General features: G+C 41.1%; 1 protein-coding gene across 2 annotated transcripts in view; it reads left to right on the plus strand.

Moving 5' to 3' along the window:
• LOC121574020 (SH3 and PX domain-containing protein 2B) overlaps positions 1 to 17,754 on the plus strand; it is a 127,450-nt gene that overhangs the window by 18,636 nt on the left and 91,060 nt on the right. For both annotated transcript variants that reach the window (XM_041886531.2, XM_041886532.2), the window contains exon 3: positions 11,268 to 11,343. In XM_041886531.2, coding sequence (XP_041742465.2) covers positions 11,268 to 11,343 — 76 coding nt within the window. The remainder of the gene's footprint in view (positions 1 to 11,267; positions 11,344 to 17,754) is intronic.

The raw sequence follows: 17,754 nt of genomic DNA on the forward strand, positions 1-17,754 counted from the left end.
GGTGAAGAGTTTGGAATCTGATTGATTATAATAATAATAATAATAATAATAATAATAATAATAATAATAATATGCAATTTAGCAGACGCTTTTATCCAAAGCGATTTACAGTCATGTGCGCGTACATTTTTACGTATGGGTGGTCCCGGGGATCGAACCCACTACCCTGGCGTTACAAGCGCCATGCTCTACCAATTGAGCTTCTGTGGACAGGTGTCTTTTATACAGGTAACAAGCTGAGATTAGGAGTACTCCCTTTAAGAGTGTGCTCCTAATCTCAGCTCGGTACCTGTATAAAAAAGACACCTGGGAGCCAGAAATCTTTCTGATTGAGAGGGGGTCAAATACTTATTTCCCTCATTAAAATGCAAATCAATTTATAAAATTTTTGACATGCGTTTTTCTGGATTTTTTTGTTGTTATTCTGTCTCTCACTGTTCAAATAAACCTACCATTAAAATTATAGACTGATCATTTCTTTGTCAGTGGGCAAACGTACAGTAGCGTAGCCTTTAAATGTGTTTTAAAGGCTTTTTTGTGGCGGTTTTAGAGCAGTGGCTTCTTCCTTGCTGAGCGGCCTTTCAGGTTATGTCGATATAGGACTCGTTTTACTGTGGATATAGATACTTTTGTACCTGTTTCCTCCAGGATCCTCACAAGGTCCTTGTGTTGTTCTGGGATTGATTTGCACTTTTTGCACCAAAGTACGTTCATCTCTAGGAGACAGAACGCGTCTCCTTCCTGAGCGGTATGACGGCTGCGTGGTCCCATGGTGTTTATACTTGCGTACTATTGTTTATACAGATGAACATGGTACCTTCAGGCGTTTGGAAATTGCTCCCAAGGATGAACCAGACTTGTGGAGGTCTACACATTTTTATCTGAGGTCTTGGCTGATTTCTTTTGATTTTCCCATGATGTCAAGCAAAGAGGCACTGAGTTTGAAGGTAGGCCTTGAAATACATCCACTGGTACACCTCCGATTGACTCAAATGATGTCAATTAGCCTATCAGAAACTTCTAAAGCCATGACATCATTTTCTGGAATTTTCCAAGCTGTTTAAAGGCACAGTCAACTTAGTGTATGTAAACTTCTGACCCACTGGAGTTGTGATACAGTGAATTATAAGTGAAATAATCTGTCTGTAAACAATTGTTGGAAAAATTACTTGTGTTATTTACAAAGTAGATGTCCTAACCGACTTGCCAGAACTATAGTTTGTTAACAAGAAATTTGTGGAGTGGTTGAAAAACGAGTTTTAATGACTCCAACCTAAGTGAATGTAAACTTCCGACTTCAACTGTACATACTCATAAACACACATACATACACATATACATATCCTTTAAAAAAATATATTTCCCTTCATTACTTTCCAAACCCACCACCCTTTCCCTAATTGGAGTAACCTAGTGAACAACAATGCTTAGGCCTCTACTTCCAGCTTATACATACTATATACATTTTATGGACACAGTCAATTTTACAATAATTCTATTTTGTTTGTTTTTACTCCTGAACTTCCTCTACCCTCAACCTCTCCGATCATTTTCATGATGTCCATCCGGTTTGCTTCTATATGCCATATCTTTCTAACTGTGCTCATTCACAAAAGCTCTCAGCCTATAACCTATATACTTATTATGGTCACAGTATGCTTTACATTAGTTATCTTGTTGTTATTAGTTGTTGTTAGTTGTTATTAGTCCCATCCTTCAAATCCATTCAACACCACCCATCTATCTCTTAACACCATCCATATTGGATTTCTATTTGCCATATATTTTTCAACTGTACTGTGATGTTTTACAAAAGTTCTGAACCTTTCTATTCTCATTGTTTCTACAGATTGTAAATTGAAAATAAACATTTTTGCTAAAAGTATTATTATATTATTGATCGATTGACTATGACTTTTCAGATCACCCAGTAGTGCTATCTGCAGGGTTAGCGCCAGGTAAATATTGCAAACCATTAGCCATTCCTGGACCTGTGTCCAAAAACAAGCTACAAATGGACAGTACCAAAACAAATGATCTAATGTTTCTGTCTCTTCACAGCAAAATCTGCAGAGCTGGGAAGATTGTATCCCCCATATAAATAACATTATATTGGTAGCAAGAATTCTATATAATAATTTAAATTGAAAAATTCTAAGTTTTGAATCCGGTGTCGTTTTGCGTATCAGTTCATAAACACTATGCCATGAAATCGGTACGTCAAAAATCTCTTCCCAACTATTTTGCAATCTATATGGGACGGTTGTCAATCCTTTGGTCCTTAAATGAAACTGGTATACTTTTTTATTTATCACAATTTTCTTTAACCAATTATGTTCTTCTAACTTTTTCCCCCTTCCACTTTCCTCTTCCATTTTTGCGGTAATGCTGCAATTATTTGGTTGTAATTTTGGGTAGAGCAGACATTTCCATACAGTGGCTAGTGAAAGTATTCACCCCCCTTGGCATTTTTCCTATTTTGTTGCCTTACAACCTGGAATGAAAATTGATTTTTTTGGGGGTTTGTATCATTTGATTTACACAACATGCCTACCACTTTGAAGATGCAAAATATTTTTATTGTGAAACAAACAAGAAATAAGACAAAAAAACAGGGTATGTCTCTATAAGCTTGGCACATCTAGCCACTGGGATTTTTGCCCATTCTTCAAGGCAAAACTGCTCATGCTCCTTCATGTTGGATGGGTTCCGCTGGTGTACAGCAATCTTTAAGTCATACCACAGATTCTCAATTGGATTGAGGTCTGGGTTTTGACTAGGCCATTCCAAGACATTTAAATGTTTCCCCTTAAACCACTCGAGTGTTGCTTTAGCAGTATGCTTAGGGTCATTGTCCTGCTGAAAGGTGAACCTCCATCCCAGTCTCAAATCTCTGGAAGATTTAAACAGGTTTCCCTCAAAATGTCCCTGTATTTAGCACCATTCATCATTCCTTCAATTCTGACCAGTTTCCCAGTCTCTGCCGATGAAAAACATCCCCACAGCATGATGCTACCACCACCATGCTTCACTCTGGAGATGGTGTTCTCGGGGTGATGAGAGGTGTTGGGTTTGCGCCAGACATAGCATTTTCCTTGATGGCCAAAAAGCTGACCAGAGCACCTTCTTCCATATGTTTGGGGAGTCTCTCACATGCCTTTTGGCGAACACCAAACGTGTTTGCTTATTTTTTTCAAACACACCGCCTGGCAACGAAGGAGTGGCTTCGTAAGAAGCATTTCAAGGTCTTGGAGTGGCCTAGCCAGTCTCCAGATCTCAACCCCATAGAAAATCTTTGGAGGGAGTTGAAAGTCCGTGTTGCCCAGCGACAGCCTCAAAACATCACTGCTCTAGAGGAGATCTGCATGGAGGAATGGGCCAAAATACCAGCAACAGTGTGTGAAAACCTTGTGAAGACTTACAGAAAACATTTGACCTGTGTCATTGCCAACAAAGGGTATATAACAAAGTATTGAGAAACTTTTGTTATTGACCAAATACTTATTTTCCACCATAATTTGCAAATAAATTCATTAAAAATCCTACAATGTGATTTTCTGGAGAAAAAAAATCTCATTTTGTCTGTCATAGTTGACGTGTACCTATGATGAAAATTACAGGCCTCTCTCATCTTTTTAAGTGGGAGAACTTGCACAATTGGTGGCTGACTAAATACTTTTTTTCCCCACTGTATACCTAGATCATGTGACAGATCATGTGACCCTTAGATTGCACACAGGTGGACTTTATTTAACTAATTATGTGACTTCTGAAGGTAATTGGTTGCACCAGATCTTATTTAGGGGCTTCATAGCAAAGGGGGTGAATACATATGCACGTACCACTTTTCCTTTATTTATTATTTTTTTAATTTCACTTCACCAATTTGGACTATTTTGGATATGTCCATTACATGAAATAAAAATAAAAACCATTTAAATTACAGGTTGTAATGCAACAAAATAGGAAAAACGCCAAGGGGGATGAATACTTTTGCAAGGCACTGTAGGTATTCATGTAAGAATCATGTAAGTAATAAATAATCAAACAGTGCAGATATCAATCTTTTTCCTGCCAAGGTAGGATTTACCCTGCATCCTCCTTCTCTTCCGAACCTCTCCTTTCCACTTTGAAGGGTCTTTTCTTTTCTTGGCTGGCCCATTCTCCTCCCCCTCGGTTGACTTGATTTCTAGTAGCTACAGTATATGGCCCAAAAAGCTTACTGAGATGATGCACTTTATGACAGAAGTGCTTATAGGTCTTGTCATAAAAACAGAATGACATTTTAGACACACACACACACACACACACACACACACACACACACACACAATGAGAGACAGCAATGGAGTGGGAGAATCGGTTGATCTAGGTAACATTAGCTAGCAAGCTACATGGTTGACACCGCAGCTAGCTAGCTTAGCCAGTTTATCTAGTGGCAGCCTAATGTGTTAGATATTGCCAGACACATCTGAATAATCTGTTCACTCTTTATGCCAATGACAAGGTGGCTAGTTAGCTAACAAGCAGAGATCATATGGGGAGCTAAAAACAGTAGATTAAACATTCTGTCAGATTCTGGGTTAACCAAAGCAAACTAGCTAGCTATTTAGCTACCTAGCCATTTAATTTGCACTCGCCCTGAAAACAATTTCAACAGCAGAATTATATCCAATAAAAACATATCTTACTCCAGAAATATATAATATTACAAAGGCAGAAGCTAATTAAGGTGCGACTTACCTCTAATTGCGTGTGGCTAAGAACCCACACAAACAAAAATCTCTTAAGAGTGAAGACGTGCGCATCACTTCAAGAGCCGTGGTGGAGATACAGGGTTTGACGGACACCTTTGAGAGCCAATGGACTTGAAGAGTTTTGATGACAAGCTATTTTGAATACGTCATTGGTCAAGGGGTCGTGAAACGTTCTTACAGATGTAAAGGGGAACCAATAGTATCGATTCATGTAAAAAATAAAAAATAAAACTACATTTGGAGTTATGAGCTTTTCATCTGACAGCGACGATATAGTAATATAAATCTAGCCATGTAACTAAAGTGATTTGGTCAAATGTAACGGAGTAAAAAGTAAGTTACTTCCTTCAGAAATTACTTGAGTAAGAATGCAAGTACAGCCCACAGAGAGTAACTAGAAAAGTACTAGTTCAAAAAATGGACTTAAGTACATGTAATGCATTACTTGTAGTGCGTTACTACCCACCTCTGCCCGCGGGCCCGCGTGCCACCAGTTGGGGAATCCTGCAATAGGGTATTCTATTCTCCTTTACTTAGAAAGTGTGGTCCATTACTTCATTTTGTATGTTTTTTATTCATGTTTGATGACAATTATTATTACTAAATAAAAAACATTTGATCACAAAAAGTATAAATTGTGGTCCATTGTCTGTCTCAGTGAAGCTGATCTATCATCCATAGACAAACAGACTAAACCTTGAGGATTTTTTACTTCAGCAGGACAAATGAGATGGGAGTGGTATCTTTGCTTTGCTCCACTATTTTTCCCCAAGCTAGTTTACTGGTGTCTCCTGCCTTTGTTTATGACTGTTGGAAGTGGTTTCTAGTGTTCGTCCAGCCGTCACTATGCCGGACTTGAAATGTGAGAGTGTAGTTTTGCTGCTCAGTTCTTTCCTTTTTAATTTTATTTTCTTCCTTTAAAAAAATCAGCAGTTTGGAAACCATGTGGTGCGCCAGCACTGCTTATTTTACTGATGCTCTTTAATTATTAGCTATTTTTTACATTTTTTAAAAAAAAATTTTTTTTTACTGCATTGTTGGTTAAGGGCTTGTATGTAAGCATTTCACTGTAAGGTCTACACCTGTTGTATTCGGCGCATGTGGCAAATAACATTTGATTTGATTTGATTTTGACCTACGCAGCGGCAGGAAATGCATGTCTAAACCAAGTCTCCTTGCCTCGCGTGCTGCCTGTTGACGTTGCTCAACAGCTAGTGGCGAGTGTTTTCAACAACCGTCATTGAAAACACATGATGTTGGTCTTTTTAGTATGATTCACTCCTTTAAACAAAATCTTTCCAGAACCCTTGCAAGGCACTTTATTAAAAACTGAAAATGTCAAAAAGTTTGTTAATGGAGCTAGTGAGTTTGGTGTTTCCTGCTGTTGTCAAAGAACATTTTGTTTTTTTGACATGTTCCCATCGGAAGAACAACATTGGTTGTGGAGATGGAAGCATCCCTTTATGATCTTGATTGAAGGAAGCCTCGTGGAGCCAGTCTTCTCTGATCAGCTTTGATTAGCTAAAGGCTGATGACATCAACTTCTGGATCTCTTGTGTCCTCCCTCCCTGCTCAGCATTGGTGTGTGTCACACTAAAGTAGCCGTCTCAATGAGAGATATAATCCACATCAGAGAGTTTCAGCATGAAGATATGGAATGAAGAGGGGGTTGTCAGAGTGAGGGATGGAAGGAGCTTGTGAGGAGGGGTGGTGTGTGGGGAGGGGTAGAGTGAGTGATGGAGGGAGGGAGATTGTAGTCTACTGTTGAGCCGGTTTAAAATTCCATAAAGAGATGTGGTTGTCAGAGGAGGCCTTGAACACCCTCATTCATGTCCCACTTTGACAGAAGGCTGTGATGAGACTGAGTGATGTCACAGAGGATATGAACCAGACGAATGATAGCTGGCCGCCGCAAATGAACTTACTCTCTGACCAAACAAGAATTTTCTGTCCAATTAATACATGTATTTGAAGTTGGACAGTTAGGCCTGTATTCTGTTAGGTGTAGTAATAGAAGAGTCAAGTGATAACCCACAAAGGAATGCCTGTTATACTCCCCTGGCTGTGATGTCATACCTCCCAGCATATATCACACCTGGGGCCGCATTCGCTGTGGTATCCTTGTTTACTCCTTAACAGTCATTGACAGCCCTCTTTTTCATCTGAATTAGTTAGCTAGCTGGGATTTTCCCTCAAAGTTAGTTCTCATGTTATTATCATCACACGGTAATGTAGGCATTTATACATTCATTCAGAGTAAAAACTCCTGAGATCTAACTTAGTTTTTCTCAATTATTCAATCTGCATCGTATACTGTAAAGTATTACATTTACATTTTAGTCTCTTATCCAGAGCGACTTACAGGAGCAATTAGGGTTAAGTGCCTTGCTCAAGGGCACATCGACAGATTTTTCACCTAGTCGGCTCAGGGATTAGAACCAGTGACCTTTCGGCTACTGGCACAACGCTCTTAACCACTAAGCTACCTGCCGCCCCAGTATGTAGTATGTAGTACTGTTTTGTTTTGACTGAAATGAACAGTACCAATGCCAAGAAAACTCCCCTTGTCAAATGAAGTCAATCTTTACCATTGTATTGCTTGAACCCTTAAACCTATCCTCAAGTCATTCATGTGAGTGATGTGTACAAGATGTAACTGGCTGTCTGCAGCAGCAGCGACTACAATATACAGTGCATTCGGAAAGTATTCAGACCCCTTCCCTTTTTTCCACATTTTGTTACGTTACAGTTTTATTCTAAAATGGATTTAAAATATATATATCATCATTCGACACACAATACCCCATAATGACAAAGCGAAAACAAGGTATTTTTTTCTCTCACATTTATATAAAAATAAAAACCTGAAATAACTTATTTACATAAGTATTCAGACCCTTTTGCTGTGAGACTCGAAATTAAGCTCAGGTGTATCCGTTTTCCATTGATCATCCTTGAGAGGTTTCTACAACTTCATTGGAGTCCACCTGTGGTAAATTCAATTGATTGGACATGATTTGGAAAGGCACACCTGTCTATATGTCCCACAGTTGACAGTGCATGTCAGAGAGCTCCGAGACAGGATTGTGTTGAGGCAGAGATCTGGGGAAGGGTACCAAAGAATTTCTGCAGCATTGAAGGTCCACAAGAACACAGTGGCCTCCATCGTTCTTAAATGGAAGAAGTTTGGAACCACCAAGACTCTTCCTAGAGCTGGCTGCCCGGCCAAACTGAGCATACGGGGAGAAGAGCCGTGGTCAGGGAGGTGACCAAGAACCCGATGGTCGCTCCAGAGTTCCTCTGTGGAGATGGGAGAACCTTCCAGAAGGACAATCATCTCTGCAGCACTCCACCAATCAGGCCTTTATGGTAGAGTGGCCTGGCGGAAGCCATTCCTCAGTAAAAACAGCCCACTTGGGGTTTGCCAAAAGGCACCTAAAAGACTCTCAGACCATGAGAAACAAGATTCTCTGGTCTGATGAAACCAAGATTGAACTCTTTGGCCTGAATGCCAAGCGACACGTTTGGAGGAAACCTGGCACCATCCCTACGGTGAAGCATGGTGGTGGCAGCATCATGCTGTGGGGACGATTTCAGTGGCAGGGACTGGGAGACTAGTCAGGATCGAGGTAAAGATGAACGGAGGAAAGTACAGAAAGAACCTTGATGAAAACCTGCTCCAGAGCGCTCAGGACCTCAGACTGGGGCGACGGTTCACCTTCCAACAGGACAACGACCCAAAGCACACAACCAAGACAATGCAGGAGTGGCTTCAGGACAAGTCTCTGAATGTTCTTGAGTGGCCCAGCCAGAGCCCGGACTTGAACACGATCGAACATCTCTGGAGAGACCTGAAAATAGCTGTGTAGCGACACTCCCCATCCAACCTGACAGAGCTTGAGAGGCTCTGCAGAGAAGAATGGGACAAACTCCCCAAATACAGGTGTGCCAAGCTTGTAGCATCATACCCAAAAAGACTTGAGGCTGTAATCACTGCCAAAGGTGTTTCAACAAAGTAATAAGTAAAACAAATCTAAAAACCTGTTTTTGTTTTGTCATTATGGGGTATTGTGTGTCGATTGATGAGGGAAAAAACAATTTAATCAATTTTAAAATAACGTAACAAAAATGCACTGTATTCCCTTCAGTCAGATGGCTTTCCTCATGTGAGACAGCAGCTCTGATTACAGGCCACAGACAGGGTGTTGGAGCGATGGTAAAGAGAGACAGAGTCAGTCAGGGTGTGGCTCCCCGCTAGACGCATGGGAACAATTACAGTGTGTGGGGTATTATTTTCTCTCTCTCTCTCTCTGCCTCTTTAGCTAGACATATGTCATGTGTAGTCAGTCAGAAGTCTTTTTCCTCTGTTTTCTCTGTCTTCCACAGAGGAAGGGGTGCTGTGGTTGGAAGTATGATGTAGAGCTTGGATTAATCAGAATTTACCAAGCCCTTCCATAATTGCCATTTACAGGACTGGTATTCTTGGCTCCTTGATGATCTTGTCTTTTTCTCCTGTTTCTGCACCAGTCAGTTCTTCTCATACCGTCTCATTTGTAGAAACGGCTCAGTACATTTTAATTCCATGGGGTGGGTATTATGGGGTCTATCGGGATATAGAGCTGAATGATTAAGTTAAAACTAAATTAAGATGTACATTACATAGGGATTTTCATTTGAAGACCTTTCATAGATGATTAACTTAATAAACATGTTTATATCTTGTTTATTGGAAAATATATAGCATATAGTGTGATTGAATAGTCCTTGGAATATTAGGTGGAGCATTAGTTTCTGGAGAGATGAAGGGTTGCAGATTATAGGAAAGCATAAAGGAGAGTTATGGATATTGAATCGGGAGGTTCAGGAAGTAACAATGTTGACAGTAAAGTAGGAGTATATGACTTCCAAGCAGGTAGGGTTTAATGTGATGGTAAAGTAGATAGTCAGTAATGTAAATACTATGGTCAGCAGGCTATTGATTAACCATGGTTGCAATAATGAGAGGGAGATGGGCACAAGAGAGGTGTGGATATAACAGTACAGTACTTTAAGATAAGATCAGTGAGAATAATCAACAAGGTATAGAAGGTGCTTTATACTCTGCGAATGAAATGTTCTTTACCTCCTTGATATCCATCCTATGTCTTTGCCAAACATCCCTTTGGATCCACAGCATTGGAGCACTCCCATAACCTTTCTCTCACCTCAAACCTCTTCACTGCTCACTCTTCTCTGCTTGCTTTGGCTTCACCATCCTACAGACTGTTATGGTGTCTTTCACTGACAGCCATTTGCAGTGTGACTATAGCTTTGCATTGAGTTAATTTATACAGCTGCGTGTAGACTGTTTTTTAAGACCCCCCCCCCACAGTTCTAACACTGACATTCCACTCTAGGCTCGTAAATGTAATGTTATAGGAAATTAAGAACATTCCTCTTTAATCTAGGAGCACTTTTGTTCTCTTTGACCCCAGACGACTTTTGGAGTACCGCTTAGCCACCACGGCAGCCAGATGTCATTATTCGATCAGGTTGATGTTAAACAGGCCATAGTCAGTGGTCTCACAATATGTTGGCTGTCTTGAAAAACATACCCTCTCTCTCCCGGTACCTCTTCATTGACATGTCTCTGTATGCAGAGATGAAGAGGGGTGCCCCGTTGAGACCTTTTCCCTTTTGTGCTCCATGATATTGGACTCTTAGCTCAGGGTACTATATCAAAGGAATTCCAGTAGATCTGCAGTTTCAGTTTTCAATACTTTCCTCTCCTCATCATTGAGGGACATTAAAGTCATCTGGCTGGAAGTTGGATGAATATATATGTTTTAAAGTAACATTGGGTTCAATAGGTTTTTTACATTGTGCAGAATCCCTCAAAACTGCAAACAAACTGCTGCTTATGGCAAGTGTGAGCCACCTGTGTTTTGTTGTCGTGGAGCAGAGGCCATTTAATGGGGTACTTAGCTGTGGCTTTCAAGTCCTGCCTCAGCCAGTGGGCCAAGAGTGACTGAACTGAACACTCCTCAATGCATTGTTGCTGTGCTGAGAGGGGGGGAGGGCTTCAAGTTCATTGCCTGACACACCCAGGTGTCTTTTCACTCGCCTCCAGCTGCCAGTAGAATGTAGCTGGGGGCCTGGAACTTAAAACACAGGCCTTTAGACTATGGGGGGACTTATTGGCCAGGGCGTAGGAAAATAACCAATAGCACTGTGGTGGGATCACTGGGAGATAGAGCGAGGGGCACACTGGATTTTAAAGGGAGAAAATAAATAAATATTCCATAATGTCAGTGGGCCTTTGCTAACAGGCCATGCAGCATATGTAGCCTAGCTACCCCAACTGAGAAATACCGTCTGCTGAGTGTATTTCTAATAATTGGCAGAGCCAGTCCTTTTAGGAATTGCTGAATTGTAAAAATACCCAACCCTCCCCCTGCCCCATGCAGTGATGTTGTTTTGTATGATAGCATGTGTTTAACTCTCTGCGTTGTTGCCACACTATGCTTCCAGATGGAACTCCTGGATAAGTTCCCTGTTGAAGGAGGGCAGAAAGACCCCAAGCGCAGAATCATCCCTTTTCTACCAGGTAAGAGTTAAAACACACTGCTACTGGCTGACACTCCCAGCTCATTTGGTGCTGTGAGGATGGATGGTAGGCCCCTTACTTGCCCTGGATGGTTTGAGCTGTCTGGCTAGTGTTGGTGAGCAAGGAAAGGCAGGAAGCAGAATAACCAGTGCAAGGTTTTTCTTGGATAAAAAAGCAAGTCAAGTGAATATAAAGACTGAAGATCAGTCTGACTAGCCCCTAGGGCTCAGAAAAACCCTAACTAACCCATGCAGACAGGCTGCCATCTTCCTCCCCCATAAAGCTCTACACCTGAGCATTCATAACCTGGCAGAGACCAGGTGACAAGAAACACTTGTAATTGAAATGCACCTAAGCCAATAAACACTTAGCAAAGTAAACAACTGTACAGAAATATATAGAATACTTTTAAAGAGCTGGACTAGAGCAGACCCCCCCCAATTAGTAATGGAGTGTCTCTTCTTAATAAGCAGACCATGGTCACCTGCACGCTTGGTGGCCACACCCCTCCACACGCTACAAGACAGATCTCACAAAAACATTTGTAAGTACTGCTTTAGACTAGTAACATAACTTTCTGATTTACTTCTCACATCTTCTGTAATTTCTATTCAAGGTTTAGAAATAATTTAGAATAAATCAAACACAAGTAACACACTCAACCAAAATGTATATATTTAGTGAGGTGCCAAAGCAATTATATTACTGTGAAATGGGACTAGTGAGGAAGCACAGAGTTCGTTTTCTAACATGTGCCATTAGGCCTATGTCACGATCGTTTACGAACGAGAAGGACCAAGGCGCAGCGTGATATGCATTCATGTTTATTAACAACTAAACACATGAAACGTGAAGTCCAAGGTAGCATACAAACAACATACCTTACACGGAACAAGATCCCACAACTAACTCGTGCCAAAAGGCTGCCTAAGTATGCCCCCAATCAGAGACAACGAGCTACAGCTGCCTCTGATTGGGAACCACCCCGGCCAACATAGATCTACACATCATAGATTCTATAACAATGAACAAACACAACACGGAATATACACATCCTGACTCAACAAATAAACGTCCCTTGAGTCAGGGCGTGACACCCTAAGCATCCAAATCAACAAAGCAGCAGAGTTAAGAGAGCTAAGAAAGTAAGAGCTGCTACGTTGCACTCTGTGCAATACACCACTGGAATCCACACCCCTCATGAGCTCACTATTTCCTTTACCAGAGTACAGTTTTGTTTTTCCGTCTATAAACTGATTAGCATTGTAAATAGCTACTCGTTTTAGTTCCTCCAATACTGTCCATCAAACACTTTAAGCACGAGGTGACAGATTGAATTAACACTGGGCGCACTTATTAGCAACTCTTGAAAAAAGGCCTTTAGTGTCTCATGCGAGTAATCCATGTGAGGCTTAGGGGTGAATGCCTCACCTCGAAAGCCCCACCACTGGCCCCTCCCCTTCTGGGTTTGGGAAGGGGAGGTGTTTGGAGGGTAGCAGGGAACAAGGTGAACTGACGGTCTGGAAATCATAGAGGGATCACACACAGGGTCCAGGGACATCAAGTGCTCAGCTGTGTTTGTTTAATGAACTCTGGATGGAGAGAGAGACAGAACGAGAGAGGATAACAGCGTAAGAGGGAGGGGGAACGAGACAGACCAGGGAGACTAGACCACATTACTCCCACGTTGATTCATATATTGCTCATACAACTGTGAAGATGAATTTGAGCACTCGTAACCATGTTTAGTTTCTTTCTCTGTTATAAACGCCCACTAGTTCCAGTCACACAGAGTACGTGTGGCGACCTGGGAAAACCAGTCACATGGTAGATAGATTTTTTCCAACTTCTCATCGTTCTGAAAACTACAAACTGTCGCCAATCCAGCGCTGTTTAAATCACTGAGAGACAGTATATTTACATCAGAAACCAAGTTGAGCTTTTAAAGTGAGAAAACGGCATTCAAAGATTGTTTCATTCTAATTCCATTGAGGCATGAGAGAAACACCAACACTCAAGCTGGATTGTTTCTAAAGAGATAGTCATATTTATTTTCAAAACAGCAACTGCTGATGAAAATGTGCATTACAGTGCCTTCAGAAAGTATTCATACCTCTCGGCTTATTCCACTTTGTTGTGTTACAGCCTGAATTCAAAATGGATTCCACACACACAACCACATAATGGCAAAGTGAAAATGTTTAGACATTTTTGCAAATGTATTGAAATTGAAATACAGAAATCTAATTTACATAAGTATTCACAACCCTTTTTATATTATAGAATTACCTTTGTCAGCAATTACAGCTGTGAATCTTTCTGGGTAAGTCTATAAGAGCTTTCCACACCTGGATTGTGTAACATTTGCCCATTATTTTATTTTCATATTTATTCAAGCTCTGTCAAATTGCTAGACAACTATTTTCAGGTCTTGCAATAGATTTAAGTCAAAACTAACGCGGCCACTCAGGAACATTCACCGTCTTCTTGGTAAGCAACTCCAGTGTAGATTTGGCCTTGTGTTTTAGGTTATTATCCTGCTGAAAGGTGAATTCATCTCTCAGTGTATGGTGGAAAGCAGACTGAACCAGGTTTTCCTCTACAATTTTGCCTGTGCTTAGCTCCATTCCATTTATTATTTTATCCTGAAAAACTCCCCAGTCCTTAATGATTACAAGCATACATGATGCAGCCACCACTATGCTTGAAAGTGTGGTGCGGAGTGATGTGTTGTATTGGATTTGCACCAAACATAAAACTTTGAATTCAGGACAAAAAGTTAATTGCCAAATGAGTTATATATTACTCTAGTGTCTTGTTGCAAACAGGATGCATGTTTTGGAATATTTTTATTCTGTACAGGCTTCCTTTTCACTCTGTCAATAGATTATTATTGTGGAGTAACTACAATGTTGGTGATCCATTCTCAGTTGTTTTCTCCTATTACAGCCATTAAACTAAACTGTTTTAAAGTCACCATTGGCCTCCGAGGGATTTCCTTCCTCTCCGGCAACTGAGTTAGGAAGGACACCTGTATCCTTGTAGTGACTGGGTGTGTTGATACACTAGCCAAAGTGTAATTAATAACTTAACAATGCTCAAAGGTATATTCAATGTCTGATTTATATTTTAACCCATCTACCAATAGGTGCCCTTCTTTGCGAGGCATTGAAAAACCTCCCTGGTCTTTGTGGTTGAATCGGTGTTTGAAATTCACTGCTCGACTGAGGGACCTTACAGATAATTGTATGTGTGGTGTACAGCGATGAGGTAGTCATTCCAAAATCATGTTAACACTATTGCACATGCAACTTGTTGTGACTTGTTGTGACATTTCAGCAATAATATATAAACATATTTGAATTGGAGCCTAAATAATTCATTTTAGTGCGATTATGAACAGTAAAACAACAAATGCTTAAAAATAAAACATTGACCACCCACACAACCACTTGATGGCATGAAAGATGGCAGAAACAAGGCCCAAAATAATGATAATTGAAATTCAGCATGCAGGAACGAGTTTCCGATATCTCCATGGCCAGGTGGAACAATCTCATCTGCTGAGAGAGGAGATTAAATTAGTTAATCATACAGGCATAGTAAAAACGATACAAATACTCACAACAATAAAAGAGAATCACACAAAACATAAAATATACAGTGCATTCGGAAAGTGTTCAGACCCTTTGACTTTTTCCACATTCTTATGTTAACCTTATTCTAAAATTGATTCAATCATTTTTTCCCCTTCATCAATCTACACACAATACCCCATAATGACAAAGCAAAAACAGGTTTAAAAAAAAAGAAAGAAAAAAAAAAAAGAAATATTCCATTTACATAAGTATTCAGACCCTTTACTCAGAACTTTGTTGAAGCACCTTTGGCAGCGATTACAGCCTTGAGTATTCTTGGGTGTGACACTACAAGCTTGGCACACCTGTATTTGGAGAGTTTCTCCCGTTCTTCTCTGCAGATCCTCTCAAGCTCTGTCAGGTTGGATGGGGAGCGTCGCTGCACAGCTATTTTCAGGTCTCTCCAGATATGTTCGATCGGGTTCAAGTCCAGGATCTGGCTGGGCCACTCAAGGACATTCAGAGACTTGTCCCAATTCCACTCCTGTGTTGTCTTGGCTGTGTGCTTAGGGTCATTGTCCTGTTGGAAGGTGAACCTTCGCCCCAGTCTGAGGTCCTGAGCGCTCTGGAGCAGGTTTTCATTAAGGATCTCTCTGTACTTTGCTCTGTTCATCTTTCCCTCGATCCTGACTAGTCTCCCAGTCCCTGCCGCTGAAAAAGATCCCCACAGCATGATGCTGCCACCACGCTTCACTGTAGAAATGGTGCGAGGTTTCCTCCAGACGTGGCGCTTGGCATTCAGGCCAAAGATTTCAGTCTTAGCTTCATCAGACCAGAGAATCTTGTTTCTCATGGTCAGAGTTCTTTAGGTGCCTTTTGGCAAGCTCCAAGCGGGCTGTCATTTGTCTTTTACTGAGGAGTGGCTTCCGTCTGGCCACTCTACCATAAAGGCCTGATTGGTGGAGATGGTTGTCCTTCTGGAAGGTTCTCCCATCTCCACAGATTAACTCTGGAGTCAGAGTGACCATCGGGTACTTGGTCACCTCCCTGACCAAGGCCCATCTCCCCAGATTGCTCAGTTTGGCCGGGCATCCAGCTCTAGGAAGGTGTCTTGGTGGTTACAAACTTCTTCCATTTAAGAATGATGGAGGCCACTGTGTTCTTGGGGACCTTCAATGCTGCAGAATGTGTTTTCTTTTTTAGGGGGTAGATCAGCTTTAATATTGCATATAGATTGTAACTTCCATCAATGTAATTGTCTGCATCGTTTCCAATGAAAAATAATAATAATAATATATATATATATACAGTGGTGTGAAAAAGTGTTTGCCCCCTTCCTGATTTCTTATTTGTTTGCATGTTTGTCACACTTAAATGTTTCAGATCATCAAAAAAAAAAAAAAAATCAAACAAATTTAAATATTAGTCAAAGATAACACAAGTAAACACAAAATGCAGTTTTGAAGTGAAGGTTGTTATTATTAAGGGAAAACAAAATCCAAACCCACATGGCCCTGTGTGAAACATTGATTGCCCCCTACAACCTAATAACTGGTTTGGCCACCCTTAGCAGCAACAACTGCAATCAAGCTTTTGCGATAACTTGCAATGAGTCTTTTACAGCGCTGTGGAGGAATTTTGGCCCACTCATCTTTGCAGAATTGTTGTAATTCAGGCACATTGGAGGGTTTTCGAGCATGAATTGTTTTTCTTCAGCCATTCAGAGGTGGACTTGCTGGTGTGTTTTGGATCATTGTCCTGTTGCAGAACCCAAGTTCGCTTCAGCTTGAGATCACGAGGCCGGACATTCTCCTTCACGATTTTTTTGTAAACAGCAGAATTCATGGTTCCATTTATCACAGCAAGTCTTCCAGGTCCTGAAGCAGCAAAACAGGCCGAGACCATCAAACTACCACCACCATATTTACTGTTGGTATGATGTTCTTTTTCTGAAATGCAGTGTTACTTTTACGCCAGATGTAATAGGACACATACCTTCCAAAAAGTTCAACTTTTGTCTTGTCAGTCCACAGAGTATTTTTCCAAAGGTCTTTGGGATCATACAGGGGGGTTATACAGAAGATAGCCCTATTTGGTAAAAGACCAAGTCCATATTATGGCAAGAACAGCTCAAATAAGCAAAGAGAAACGACAGTCCATCATTACTTTAAGAGATGAAGGTCAGTCAATATGGAAAATGTCAAGAACTTTGAAAGTTTCTTCAAGTGCAGTTGCAAAAACCATCAAGCGCTATAATGAAACTGGCACTCATGAGGACCGCCACAGGGATGGAAGACCCAGAGTTACCTCTGATGCAGAGGATAAGTTCATTAGAGTTACCAGCCTCAGAAATTGCAGCCCAAATAAATGCTTCACAGAGTTCAAGTAAAAGACACATCTCAACTCAACTGTTCAGAGGGGACTGTGTGAATCAGGCCTTCATGGTTGAATTGCTGCAAAGAAACCACTACTAAAGGACACCAATAATAAGAAGAAACCTGCTTGGGCCAAGAAACATGAGCAATGGACATTAGACCGGTGGAAATTTGTCCTTTGGTCTGGAGTCCAAATTGGAGATTTTTGGTTCAAACCGCTGTGTCTTTGTGAGACGCTGTGTTGGTGAACGGATGATCTCTGTATGTGTCTCTTACCTCCCGAGTGGCGCAGTGGTCTAAGGCACTGCATCACAGTGCTAGCTGTGCCACTAGAGATCCTGGTTCGAATCCAGGCTCTGTCGTAGCCGGCCGTGACCGGGAGGCCCATGGGGCGGCGAATAATTGGCCCAGCGTCGTCCAGGGTAGGGGAGGGAATGGCCGGCAGGGATGTAGCTCAG

This window comes from Coregonus clupeaformis, chromosome 9, assembly GCF_020615455.1.
Source record: "Coregonus clupeaformis isolate EN_2021a chromosome 9, ASM2061545v1, whole genome shotgun sequence".
In the NCBI taxonomy this organism is placed as follows: Eukaryota; Metazoa; Chordata; class Actinopteri; order Salmoniformes; family Salmonidae; genus Coregonus; species Coregonus clupeaformis.